This window comes from Lepisosteus oculatus, chromosome 10 (assembly GCF_040954835.1).
Source record: "Lepisosteus oculatus isolate fLepOcu1 chromosome 10, fLepOcu1.hap2, whole genome shotgun sequence".
Taxonomy (NCBI): Eukaryota; Metazoa; Chordata; class Actinopteri; order Semionotiformes; family Lepisosteidae; genus Lepisosteus; species Lepisosteus oculatus.
In genome coordinates, this window is record NC_090705.1 from 41654443 (window position 1) to 41667384 (window position 12942).

The 12942-nt window shown below is 45.8% G+C and overlaps 1 protein-coding gene across 1 annotated transcript; it reads right to left on the reverse strand.

Moving 5' to 3' along the window:
• Window positions 1–282: 282 nt before the first annotated feature.
• On the reverse strand, window positions 283–12848 carry mturn (maturin, neural progenitor differentiation regulator homolog (Xenopus)). Its single transcript, XM_006635534.3, has 3 exons — window positions 12316–12848; window positions 6562–6684; window positions 283–4500 (listed from the first exon to the last, which is right to left on the reverse strand). Exons 1-3 carry the CDS (start codon window positions 12481–12483, stop codon window positions 4390–4392), a joined length of 402 nt encoding a protein of 133 aa, XP_006635597.1. The 5' UTR covers window positions 12484–12848; the 3' UTR covers window positions 283–4389.
• Window positions 12849–12942: the final 94 nt, after the last annotated feature.

Here is a 12942-nt window from a genome sequence, read left to right on the forward strand (position 1 = left end):
AGGTGCAGATCCTGAGCCACAGAGCCTTTTCTTCACTAACAATTACCTGTGACCCTGATTGCTATGACGGGGAAATATTGTATTGGTTTTTGAAAGAATTTAAATAGAAACGTGTTCACAAAAAAGTTGGTGTAACACTTCTCCAGTCTTCCAGCAGTGCTTAAGAAGTTGTTTGAGAAAACAAGTCTCAGTATCAGGTTAGTTTCTGAAAGACAGTGCCCATCCTGCAACACCAAAACTGTCAAACAAGGACCAAACACAAATGAAAACACACAGCCGACATGATTTCAATATATATATTTTAAACCAGAATTTACAGTGAGAGTAGAAAACAAAGCACAGAGACAGGGGAATATCACGTTAAAAGAAGCAAACAAAAATCAGATCATTAAAAAAAAATAGTGTACCTTCATAAAGTTCATAAAAGCAGTAAGCAGATCCAGTGCCTGAGCAATGAATGAAATAAAAGTGGTCAAACGCAATGGCCTGATCTCACGCCAGACCTAAAAGCACTTTAAAAGCCTCGAGAGATACAGTACAGGTCCAGACCAGGGGGGCAGGTTCAATCAAGCAAAAGGAAGCAGAAGATAAAAACACAAGAGGGTCACACAACATACCCACGGCCTGTGAATGGACTGGAATGGAAGCAAGGAGCCACACAGCAACTGAACACATCTCAACAGCCGAACTCAACAGGGCAGATCTCAGCTTAGACCCGCAGTGTCGCCCTGCGTTCAGAAATACACACCGACGCGCAGGCCTATCCCATCGAGCTGGCATGCATGAGAAAGTCAGGACGTCAGGGGTCAGTTAGTCCCGATGTCTTAGTGTTAAGGCCTGACTAAGGTTTGTACCACATTTGTTTTCTTCTTCCACCCTGTATTATCAGAGAATCAATTCATCCCAGAGCACCTCTCAACCTCACCAGATGGAGAAAAAGGAAACCCATTTTTAAAGCCGTGAACAAACACCACAGTTTATTTCCACCCGGGGGGCTCTCTCTCAGTCCTTGGAGAGCCTGAAATCTTCTAGTTTTTGGTTTTACCTTGAGCCGCCAGTTAAATGAACCTAATTGCTTCCAGAATTAGACACACACAGGATTGTTGTTGAGGTCTTTTACAGCTGGTTACACAACTCATTCACCTCATTACAGTTAGAGTTGCCTACAAATCACCTCAGAGCCTGGCGAGACCTTCAACAATTATACAGCTAATTCAAGAATGTAGCTGAAAACGTGACTGGAACAAACACCAGGGCACACTGGGCCCCTGAGACAGAGTCTGGGACCCCTGATTTACAAGATTGATTTTTACTATTGTTCTCAGAAGTGCAGAACCACCTGGCTGGGCACCCTGATGAAATTCAATGGGCATCAGTCCAGCAGGTGATCTGTTCCACCTGATTGGGGCCAGATTCTTAGCACGCTTCAGCCTTCAAGCATTACTTGATTAACGGATTGATAGCTTACAAACAACTGACCTATGAATAACTGAACAGGGGGACCACAAGAATGATAGTAGATTCTGGTTTCAAGTCTTAGCAAATATTTAACGATCACTTAAAACTAGTGAAAACCCAATCAGAGAAACAGTTTAAGCTGTCATTAAAATGCTATAATTTTACATATAAGCTCCACACAGACTCCCCAATTAATCGATGGGGCCCTAAAGATAATGTGTCTCCTTATTCAGCAGCAATGTTCAAGAAGATGTGCCTTTGTCCTGCAAAACGCTGCCCCTTGTTGTTCCTCTGCATCCAAGCAGTAGTCAAATCACATCACAGCATTTTTAGATAATGCACAGTACCTGTTTGCTACCAAGGGGGGTTCTGCTGTCTTGGGCAACTAATGAAATAAAACCAACTGGAAAACATAACCGGGAACTGGGACCTCTGTTCACTATCTCAGAAATACCAGCAGCGTGTCATCCCAGTACAAAACATTTTTGTGTTAGTGTTAGTATATTACATGTGTCTCAGTGTCTGAAGAGACAGAGATGACCAACCACACAGTGCAGTGGTCAGGAGAAATCTGTGACCTCTTCCAATCCCAGCTGAACATGATACAAAGCTTCAATGGGACACAACTCTCATTCATTAATTCATTAAGGCTTAAATTTGCAGTTGAAGGTAAACCCAAATGCAAGAATTATTTTGGAAAGGCAGATTAAAAAAACTCAAAGCCGTCTCTTTAACTAAGCTATGTTTGTGTAAAACACTTGATATAATTCACTCCAAAGTCTTTGATCACCTGCAAAACATTAGGCGTAGTACTTAAGGCTTTGAGTTTAAGTCTGAACAATATTTAGTATCTCCTGATAAGAAATACTAACCATTAATATGGAAATGGACTTCAGATATGCAAGTCTCCAAGGTTTTTTTCTTCAAGTTTAGGACTTTTGTAAATTGTTACTAAACACAGGCCTTCTTCTCTATACAGGGTTGTGCAAGAGACTTGCTTAATTTCCTGTAGTGGCCATGATCAGTTCTATTCAGTGTAAAACATTTTAATTCATCATTTTATCACTCCATGTTGTAATCTTCATTTCAAGGCCGCCACGGTAAAGAAATATTTTAATATGCGGTTTACCAAGAGTACTGGGAGGCTTGACATTTCTGAAATATTGTCCATCTCTGGAAAAAGTCAGGTTGCCATACAACGAGGGCAACTTTTTCTGGATGCGTTTTAAGGTGGACAGCAGAAGGACAGGTGCTCTCTTTTCCAGTTTCTGTGCTAGTCAAGCTGCTGTTCTCTAGACTCACGGAGCACAGCTCACTTGAAACAGAGGCAAGAAGTATCCCTTTGTTCCACTGCTCTGTAGCCTTCCACACTGCATAATAATTCTCTCCGAGTCAAGTGCTACTTAAAATGTTCAGATAGTGCTTCTCAGCAAATTACAATTCAAATGCAAAGTGCCATTTGAGAGTTGCAACCTACTGCACTTCATTATACCAAACACTGAGAAACAATTCCAGAAGATGCACTGAGATTTTGTCCTGTCTGGAGGTTTTAGGCAACACAGCCACGAATTCTGCAAGAAATTGGAAGAATCACTAGCAAGACATATTATCAAGACGCAACAAGTGTTAAGTTTGGACCAAAGTTTAATAGAAATCAGAGCTGCATGTAGCTTATGACACCTCATCTTTATACATTTCTAACTCTCTTATTGCTGAAGACAAAAGCAAAACGCTGAAATCTTGATTTGTGAATATTTTTAAATGAGAACTAAGCTTAAAGAGCAAGAGAGTTAGCTCTGTATATTTCAGCTCTTACTTTATTATTTGGGATTAAGTATGCAAGAGGAAGAATCACTGCTTTTTGTGCAGCAAAACACGTGGGACTCAACTGTGTGAATATCTACTTAATAATGCAGATCTGGTAATACTGCTAAACATAAGACAGAAGCCCAGCTAAAAATGCAGGAATGTCTAGTAGACTGTTACAAATACGGTACGTCCTTCTGAAACACATTTTGCAAATAATAAAAGCTTTATCAAACCCATCAGATGGACATCTATCAGTTTAGATGCATGTTCTAATTAATTACATAAAAGCATTGAAGTCTAAATAATGAAAATTATAGCCATACACTGTACTGTATATGTCTGGGAAACAATTTTCTAATTTTCACAGGGTTTCTGCCAAGCTTATTGAACAATTAAGAAAAAAAATTTCCTAGATATATTTAAAATATCGTAATAACATGTTTCATTTCAGATTTCCTCTTGTTAGCTTCCTCTCTCCTCTTCCTTAAGTGTTGCACATTATTCAATTGAGAAGAAGCAAAGATTCTCCGCACTACACATTCCGCTGTAATTCACCTTAAATCTGCATCACGAGGGGAAACGGCTTCCATTTTAATCTGTGTGGAATTTTTGCACTTCGGCAACAGCAAATGTGTCCTTTCAGTGTACTGTCATTGCCTTACTCCTAAGAAATAACAATTCTTGCATTTAAGCTGTAATAACGCACCGTACTGGCAAGACTGGCAAAGCCTTCTCACCATCTTTAGGAAATTCAAGGGAAACTCCACTCTAAGTGGAGACGTTGCTGAAAACGAAAGGGCTTGAAATACACTACTTACTATGTACTCTGCCACTGCGATGGCACGGTAAGAGAAAGCAAAGGCGTTTTCAGAAAAAGAAGAAAATGCAACTGATAAGCTGTTCATCTGACAATAACCTTCTTCCCACCCTGTTCTAAAAGGACAAGCCAAGGTCGGCACGGACTGCTGGAGGATTAAGCCTGCTGACATGAAACTACGGGGTAAACCTGGCTGGTGTGCAGTAAAGGGAGATGTAGGTGGAGTTTTGCTGGCTCTCCTGTAGGGGGCAGCACTGAGGTTCTGTGGCAAAGGCTCTCTCTTCCTCTCCCTGCCATCGGCTCCCTCACTGCTGACTGACGCCCATCTGCTGGTGGTCCGTCTCGGGCTCCCCCTCCTCCACATCCGCGTGGTACTCCTCGAAAGCATCGTCATCGATATCGGGGAGCCCCAGCAGCTGCGCGGGGGAAACCAGACAAGAGTCAGGGGGCGCTGATGGTACTGCAGGAGGAGCGAATTCCTGAAATAACCCCGTGACTTCGACAACAGCCGTTCAAATAATTAGTATGTTTCATATAAGGATGAATAACACAGCCATTTCATCGCAATGATGTCTTTCAGGTGTTTCTCAATCTCTTCCATCCCACACACTCCCATAAACGAATAATTGTACGGCAGACTGCCCCTATCCCCACACACACGGCGCCGGCCCTGCACAACGTCATTAATATAAACTAAACTCACTGCAGTGCGCAAGGTCTGGCAGGAATTGAGGACGGTATAGCACCTCAGTTCTCATTCAGATTTGTCAAACAACAAAATCCTACCTCGTATCACATGTTATCATCACGGACAGAGTGAAGCCTCTATCTCACGTGTAGACTCCCAAATAATTTTAGATAAATCCGTAACATTTACTCATTTTTTAAATTTTTCTCATTTGTGACTTTCACAAAACTCCACGGCACACCCGTTAACATCTGGAGACGCAGTGTTTTACCATGACACACTGAGTGAGAGAGCACAGAGCTCAGGCCATGACACACTGAGTGAGAGAGCACAGAGCTCAGGCCATGACACACTGAGTGAGAGAGGAAAGCAATCCAGACCGGTAGTAACACAAAGCACACTCAGGATTTCGAGGGCAATCATCCCCCGAGAGATAGAGGGATCTGAACATCATCAAGAGGTAGGGGAAGTAACCTTGCGTATTCCAAGAATGAATCTAGAATCAATAAATGCTTGTGAACACCGTCACTGGCTGAAGTCAAACTAAAATTCTTCAAGTGTTACAAGAGCTTCCTCTACATCCCTCGTAACACCTCTGCTGGCCGACCAGTCTCTTCTACAGCCCCTGCCCAGTCCCTGCTGGGACAGGTGGGGTAGGACTGGGCTCCATTTGGCTTTCTGGTTTTGCAGACTGAGTTAAGTACACGCTGAAAGCATGCCAGCCATGACGCGCGAGACATCTGAGACATGTGCGAGAGGGAATCTGGAACGTGAAAGAGGCCTCGAATGATAAATTTGATCCACGCCAGGATCCCGAGAATCCCACACAAATTTCCTCTCTCACTTTGAGGCTCGATGTTCTGATCTCCTCAGGATGTGAAGCCACCATGCAATTCAGTGTCTACCTGGTTAACCGCCCGGCACAGAGAGGTGACATTGGAGATGCACGGAGCCTTTGCAGCCCATCACCCCTAAATAGGCCAGCTCTCCAGGGTGGGGAGAGGACAGTGAGGAATATCTCCTACTGCTGCTGCCTGTACAGCCTTCTCTTTGTGGCAGAAGACATCTGAGTCACCTCAGTATGGCTTAGATGGCAGCTGTAGATAGCCCTGACACCCAGAACGTATGGATGAATTGGATTTTTTCTGTTCTGCTCTCTTGATACCGAGACTGTTCTTTAACCTACTCCTCTTAACCTATAACAACATTCACTCAAAATCCCTATTATCCACACCACCCCTACGCGTCAGGCGAGGTCCGGCTTTTGAAAAATGAGGTATACATACATATTCCTGCACTACAGCCTGAGCATGCTAATTTTACATTTACACCTTCAAAACCTGCATGAAATTTTGAAACGGATCACACAGAATCAAGGTTAATGAACTGGAACTCAATTTCCACGTGCCCCGATTTCTAAAAGATCATTTTTCAGCTGCTGCTGCTTTGGAGGCGACACCTCAAGTAAAGTTTATAGCCAATAAGCTGTAATAACACAAAAAACAAAACTGAAGGGCAAGACTGAAAGCTCTTCTGCACTGCTCTGTTCTAGATGCTGGCTGTCCTGCTGGGTGACACAGGGAGGGGCCTCAGCGCTGTCCGATGTGGAGCTCACTGATCCCGCGGCGTACTCCGCCGTCTCCCAGCTCGCAGTCAGTCAGGCGCAAGACCGCGCCGCCACGCCAACACCCTTCCGCGCGGCGCCGGGCAACCGCGGACAGACAGACCCGCCGGAGGGGCGCGGCGGCCGAAGCAGAAAGCTCCGGGGGCCGGCAGGACGAGCACTTACAGGCCGGAAGGAGCGGAAGACCTTGTCCAGGATCTCCAGGAGGGTCTTCCTGCCGCAGGAGGAGATGTAGTCCTGGGCCAGCTGCAGGAAGGGCAGGCAGTCCTCGCTCTCACTCCACACGTGCTGCCAGAGGAAAGACCGACAGAGAGGCGGGTGAGCCCCGGGCCAAAGTATGACAGAAAACCCAATAAAAATACGGAACCTGGAGAAATCCGGACAATAAAAAAGCAGTTGCATACAAAGTAGTTGACATTTTAAGGTGGGAGGGGGGTTGTGTCGTGTTTGAGCTGTTCCTGGGGGTTATGTCCCGTTAGAGGAAGTGAGAGGCTGTTTGACATCAGCTCTTTCTGGGCTTCTGCTGGTTTCTGGGACCCAGGTTCGAGCCTGCCCTCACCTCAACTTCCACAGCACACCTGGTCTCTGTGTTAGGAGCGCCCATCCCAGCCTCGCTGGTATCTGAACATCAGTGATCCTGTCGATCGGTGCGATTCCTCACTGCTGATATTCTACTGGCAATACTTACTATTGGAAATACTTGACACACAGTAAATGCATAACTTCTGAAATCCAGCAGGAGTCACCGAATACAAGACACAACGGGTCTTGAACAACAGCAGCAAAGAATCTTGCTGGTTTGCTGGCGCCGAGTTTTCAGGCAGCTTCAGAATGGCACAAGTCAACTTGCCCTTCAAGATGCAGCTGAACAGACTTCCTTGTACACTTTCTCACACCTAGCAGGAGTAGCGTAGATGTTAACGGCCTGCTCTTGCACAGCTGTGATGAAGTCAAACTGATCTGGCCCAGACTCATTTCTTTCACATAAGGTCAGCCACAGACCTCTCATGTGATGACTAACTGCCTCTCCTGTAAGGCATGAGTAGGTATTCAATAACATTCATGCCATTGTGTACGTTACGCTAACTGAAATTAAACTGTTCCTTTAAGGAACACTGAGACTTAATACCATCTAGGTTTATAAAACTGCTTTTTTATTCCTTCTAAAACTAAAACGCCAGTCTATCAGAGGGCTGAGACGCACACACTCACACCAGGGCCACTTTTCCCAGAAGGCGATTAACCTGCCAGCATGTCTAGACCACCGTGGAAACAAACCCACATGAACACGGGGAGAACATACAAAACCTCCCGCAGACAGCAGCCCACGAATCGAACCCAGGCCCCAGCGCTGTGAGGCACGATGTTAATCATCGTGTGGCCCTAACATGAAAGCCACTAAAATAAAAATTGTTTACAATGAGTGGAAGCTTCTCTTTTAAGACGGGGAAAAATTCCAACCTTATGTCAAAATCCGGGGAGAGCTTTATTAATGTTTACAAAAGATGAAAGATTATCTGTAAAACAGCTCATTTTTACAAGACTGCCTACTAATTGTGAATGCCCTTTGCAGTTTTAACAGTGATTATTTCACTGAGCTAAAGCTTTTAGATCTCTAAAGCAGCACACATTTTAGATTATGAGTAATGCACACTTATAATTTAAAGGTTTCAACAAATCACACTTGTAACATCACAGATGATAAATTGCACTTATTCAGTGGCAGACATCACATTTCTTCTGTCAGTTTAATCTCTGCAACATGCAAAGGCAAACATGGGCGGCAGTCACTTATTATGCAGGTTATTGAAAAGGCAATGAGCTCGTTCTGACAGTTCAAGGCCTCTTACAGGCATCCTCTGTAATTACAATAAACTGTAATTAAACGGAGGAGAAGGCATATCTTGGGGCTTATAACTCAAGCATGAACAGCAAAGGTTATCCAATACGGCCAAAAGGTACGGCACACTGAATATCCTGTATTCATAGTCGAGTACTGTCAGGGGACGACTGCATACTGACTCCTACAGATGCCGCACCGACTCCGCGTCTTGCTGAGATTACTAAAAAAAAAAATCTGCACATCGGCCAAGGTCAGACCAGAACCCCGTTTTTACAGCTCCGCACGCGTTCACAAGCACACCTTTCCACGCACCTGCAAACAGTCAATCGTTCCCTAGGTGGCCCAGGTGCCTCTTGCGAGTGAAAGCCCATCCACAACGAATTTGCCCCCATGGCAATATCAAGTACCCGAACCGGCTGGGCTTTCAGGCAGTGAGGCACCGATCTCAGCCCGCCGCTCACCTGTTCCCAGACGTTTTTACGCACTTCGATATTCAGTATTGCTGTGATTGTGAAAGGCTGGGCAGCACTGGAAGTAGAAACTACTTCTATTCGAAGCAGATTTAAGAAGGGCAATTACGATAAGAGCGAACACAGAGTAATATGGAAAGACAGCAATGTCTTCTTTAATACAGGCTTGTTCCAGGCCTGCCTCCGACGATGATGTGGTGTTGTTAACCAGCACCCAAACAGTACTTATTACAGACACACACCCTGTTAAATCCTCCTACGAGGAGGCCTGAAACTCAATATTCTACAAATGAACCCCACATCTTCCTACAAACCTGAGAGGCTCAAATGGTCATTGACATATTTAGATATACAGTATATCAGGCATGGTGGTGCTAACGGAACAGTCGTGGCATTTAGGTCGCTGTAAGACAGCTGAGGTTTTTAGATCTGACAAAACCAGGACTGTATCCACAATCAGACCCTCCTGACACAGATTCCAAACACTTCAATGCACGGACACTTCCTTTTCACCAGAGAAAGAGGATCCATCGTCATCTGCGACTCAATCATACATTCTTGATTCATCACAGATCAGTACGGTCCGCTTGATTAAACAAGACAGTGATGAACGAGTAAACAGAGGCTGAACTATACAGTACCAATATTGAAAGTATAGACTACACCGTCTTTGCCATCTTTTTCTGATTTATAGGTTATTTTAAAAAGTAGGTCTCTTGCAGGACTTCAGCAATGTTATAATGTTCTCCTCAAATTAATTATTGAATTTTATTAAGAACAGGATGTATGTTCTTTTCACAATACATTATGAGGTCAGGGAGTAACACCACTGTGTACCATTTACTTTTCCGTTTTATGGGTGGAAAAATAAATATCTCTACAGAAAATGGTTAATGAATAAGACTTTCAGTTTTCCAGCACTGAAACAATTCATCATGCTCCACTGTCAGGTTGTGACTTGCATTATGATGGCTGTCAGAAGAAGTGACTGCTAGCTACAGTAAACCTGTGACTTGCAGGCAATTTATGTTTTGAAACTTGCTTCATTCTATGGAAAAGAGGTTTTTATAATATGGCACACACTCCCCCTGGAGGAACAAGTTTCAGCCAAGACAAAGCTGCACTCACGTCCAACTCACGATTTGCATTTTTTCGCTAAAAATATGAGTCGGAAGAAAAAGGAGAAGAGAACTGGACATGGTGGTAATGTGCTAGCTTTCCTCAATAATGACCTGGGTTTTAAATTTCCGTTTCTGTTGACCTACTGACCACGAATCTGTAAGCCAGCATGAGGGTATTTCTCCAGCCAGCCTCTGTGTGCTCCCCACATACAGACCTGACCATCTGCTTCGCCATGTGCTCCAGTTTTCGGGGTAGGAATTAGAAATTAATTTACGTCTGTGTACTGGTATCCATCCCAAAGGAGCTGAGAGACACTGCTACAGTATACAGGAAGGGATGCACTGCAGAGCAGCTGCCCCCTGATACCAATCAGGAGGCAGAGGGAGAGACCACCTGACCAGCTGAATGGAGGGGGGTGTTGACATGGGAGAGAGGATGAGCCAGTGTGTCAGGGTGGCTCAGGGGGCTGTGCCAGTTACAGAAGCGACGCCACCCCCCTCCGAATTCTCGACAGTGCGAAACCCCACCTGCTGGACTCCTGGACAGGCAGGCTCACTCTGGGCCAGCAAGCGATCAGAATCGAATCGCAGCAGGGGAGGGAGGCAGGACGGGTTCGAAGTGGACACGAGCCAGGACACTGGGGTGAACGCCCTACTCCTACACACAGACTGACGGGTTCTTTAGTGAGCTGGTAGTCAGGGCTCCAGGTTAAGGTGTCCTTCAAAGGACAGCAACACTTACAGCACAGCGTTTTCCTCACTGGCTTTGCACATTCTAGCCCAGAGGGAAGAGTTACACCTACAGGTCCAACAACACCACTCGGAGCAACAATCCGATTTTCCCTTTCCAGGACTGCTCAGGCCCAGCCTTGCGGGGCGTCAGAGATCCAACAAGATGGATGGCAAGACTGCTGTGAGGCAGGTAGCACTGCCTGTCCACTGATGACAGCAATCTCATCTCAGCTTCTGTCAACTGAGGTCTCATAATACAGCATTAGAGGAATTCAGTCTGTTGGCTGTCTGGATTGGAGGCCTAGCCTGTGTGTCCTTGACATTTGAACACAAGCACTGCGAGCCAAGGCAAGACAATGACCAGGCCAGACTGCAGGCATCTCCTACAGTAAAGCGCGTCTCGCTGTATCGTCTGGAAATTCCAAACCTATGACCTCAGCTAATGGTACTAAGATTTGACCATTAAATATTGTAAATGCACTGTGAAACGGTGAACTAATCATCCCTTCTATTTAAAGGCCAAAGAGGCATTTTCATATGTGTTTATTGCATACCAATACAAAGAGGTGATGACATTTATTCTGACTTAAATTCAATAAAGATAATATCAATTATCAAACATTTGGTGCGAAATTTAAATCTCTCTTTTACATCCCACTCGACTGGTACACCTTGGTATGTGCAACCAGAAGACTACAGTCCTACTGTAAGTGTAGATGTCAAAGGCAGCAATCAGAACTGGTTTTAAAAAGCTCTTTGAAAACCTGTGAGCTGACTTCTCTTTAAGGAGTCAGAGAAAAGAAGGTTAATGTGGATACTAGGCAACTCTCTCAAACTGTGAGAGTAAATAACCAAAGCTCATCCATTTTGGCGAAGTAATTCGAAACCTCTGTCTGCATCCCCTGGAGAGTATACAGCACAAGGGCTGTACAATCTCGTTCCTTCTCCACTCACTAACACTGAGGATGCAATGATCTTGCAGAATGTAAAAATCTCACGCAAATCAGCTGACACACAACAGTTGCTGGGGCAGGGGGATTTCGTATTGCATTGACTTCTTTCCTGTTCAGCTTTATTGTATTGACCTTGTCGGTGCACAGAATCTAACGTAGGTATGTATACACGTTATGGGGCGGAAACAGAGATATTGAGAGACGACTGCTCGGCCAGCTGGGCCCAACTGGGAGCCGTCGCCCCTTCCGACAGAAGCCCCGTGTGGACAGGCGCGTCATCGCTGGGCTACAGGTTGCGGCTCTAACCCGTGAATCCTGGCGCAAACGCCACAAGACGGTGTTAAAAGAAAAGGAAAGAAGGCCAACCAAACTGCCGGGATTGGCGTTATGCCCTAATCGACGGTTTATTGGTCTACCGGGAAGCTAGCGGAGGACGCAAGAACGAAGAAGAGACGACACCATCCTGCACCTTCGCATACACGCCCTGCCGTTTGGGTACCGTAAAGCACTGGCTGAAGGGTGGAAAACAGAGGTTCACGGACACACAGTGCAATCAAAAAGCAACGCCTGATTCCGACAGGCACCGCTTAATTTCATGCTTTTAACATCAACCGGTCTGTCTCGCGTCTATTCTGCGTGCGTCGAATTACAGTGTGGCGTTTAATGTGAAAAAAACAACAATAACATTTTTTTGTGCGCACGGGGGGTTTGAAGCGCCTGCCTTAGAGCATTATTTTTACAGGATCCTGGCAATACCTGACAATACCTCCCCTGCCCCCCCCCAGTTGAATTTTACTTACAAAATTGTCAGCACCACCGTTCATATCGGGACACAGCACGTAGAAGGAAAGTCCGGGCTCTGCGTAAAAATCCAGCCGCCTCTCGTCTATTTCCTCGGCAGCAATTAAATCAAAAGGGGTGCCGGTGCACCATTTCTCTGCTATGTCCACCAGCTGCTTGAAATCCATTCTTTTGTCAGCTGTTTGTACACCTGGGGAGAGGGGGGTGCGGAGCCGCCGCTTCACCGGGGTGGGTGTCCACGCTCTCCTGGGGAACAGTGCAACGCAGGTCCCTCCTTAAAACCCGCACCTCGCCTGCATGGTGGATCCGATCGACGTTGGCTTCACGGGCAGCGCTCGGGCGTCCGTCAGTGAAATAAAACCCCCCACAAAACGCTGTCCGAGGAGACAAGCCCTGCAGACGCCGTGAGTGAGCCAGCCACACGCACAAGGACTGGGCACGTCACGTCCTTCGCCCGGCGCGGTGACGACAGGCGGAGAACTGCAGCCAATAGAAACCTGCAGCCCGGCGGCCAGCGCCAGCCTGCCGGCGTCCTCGCTGGTGTTATCGGGGGATTGGCCCGCAATACCGCGGTGACCCACCTAAAACGTGACGACCACGCTCCCGTTTCACCGCTTACCCGCTTG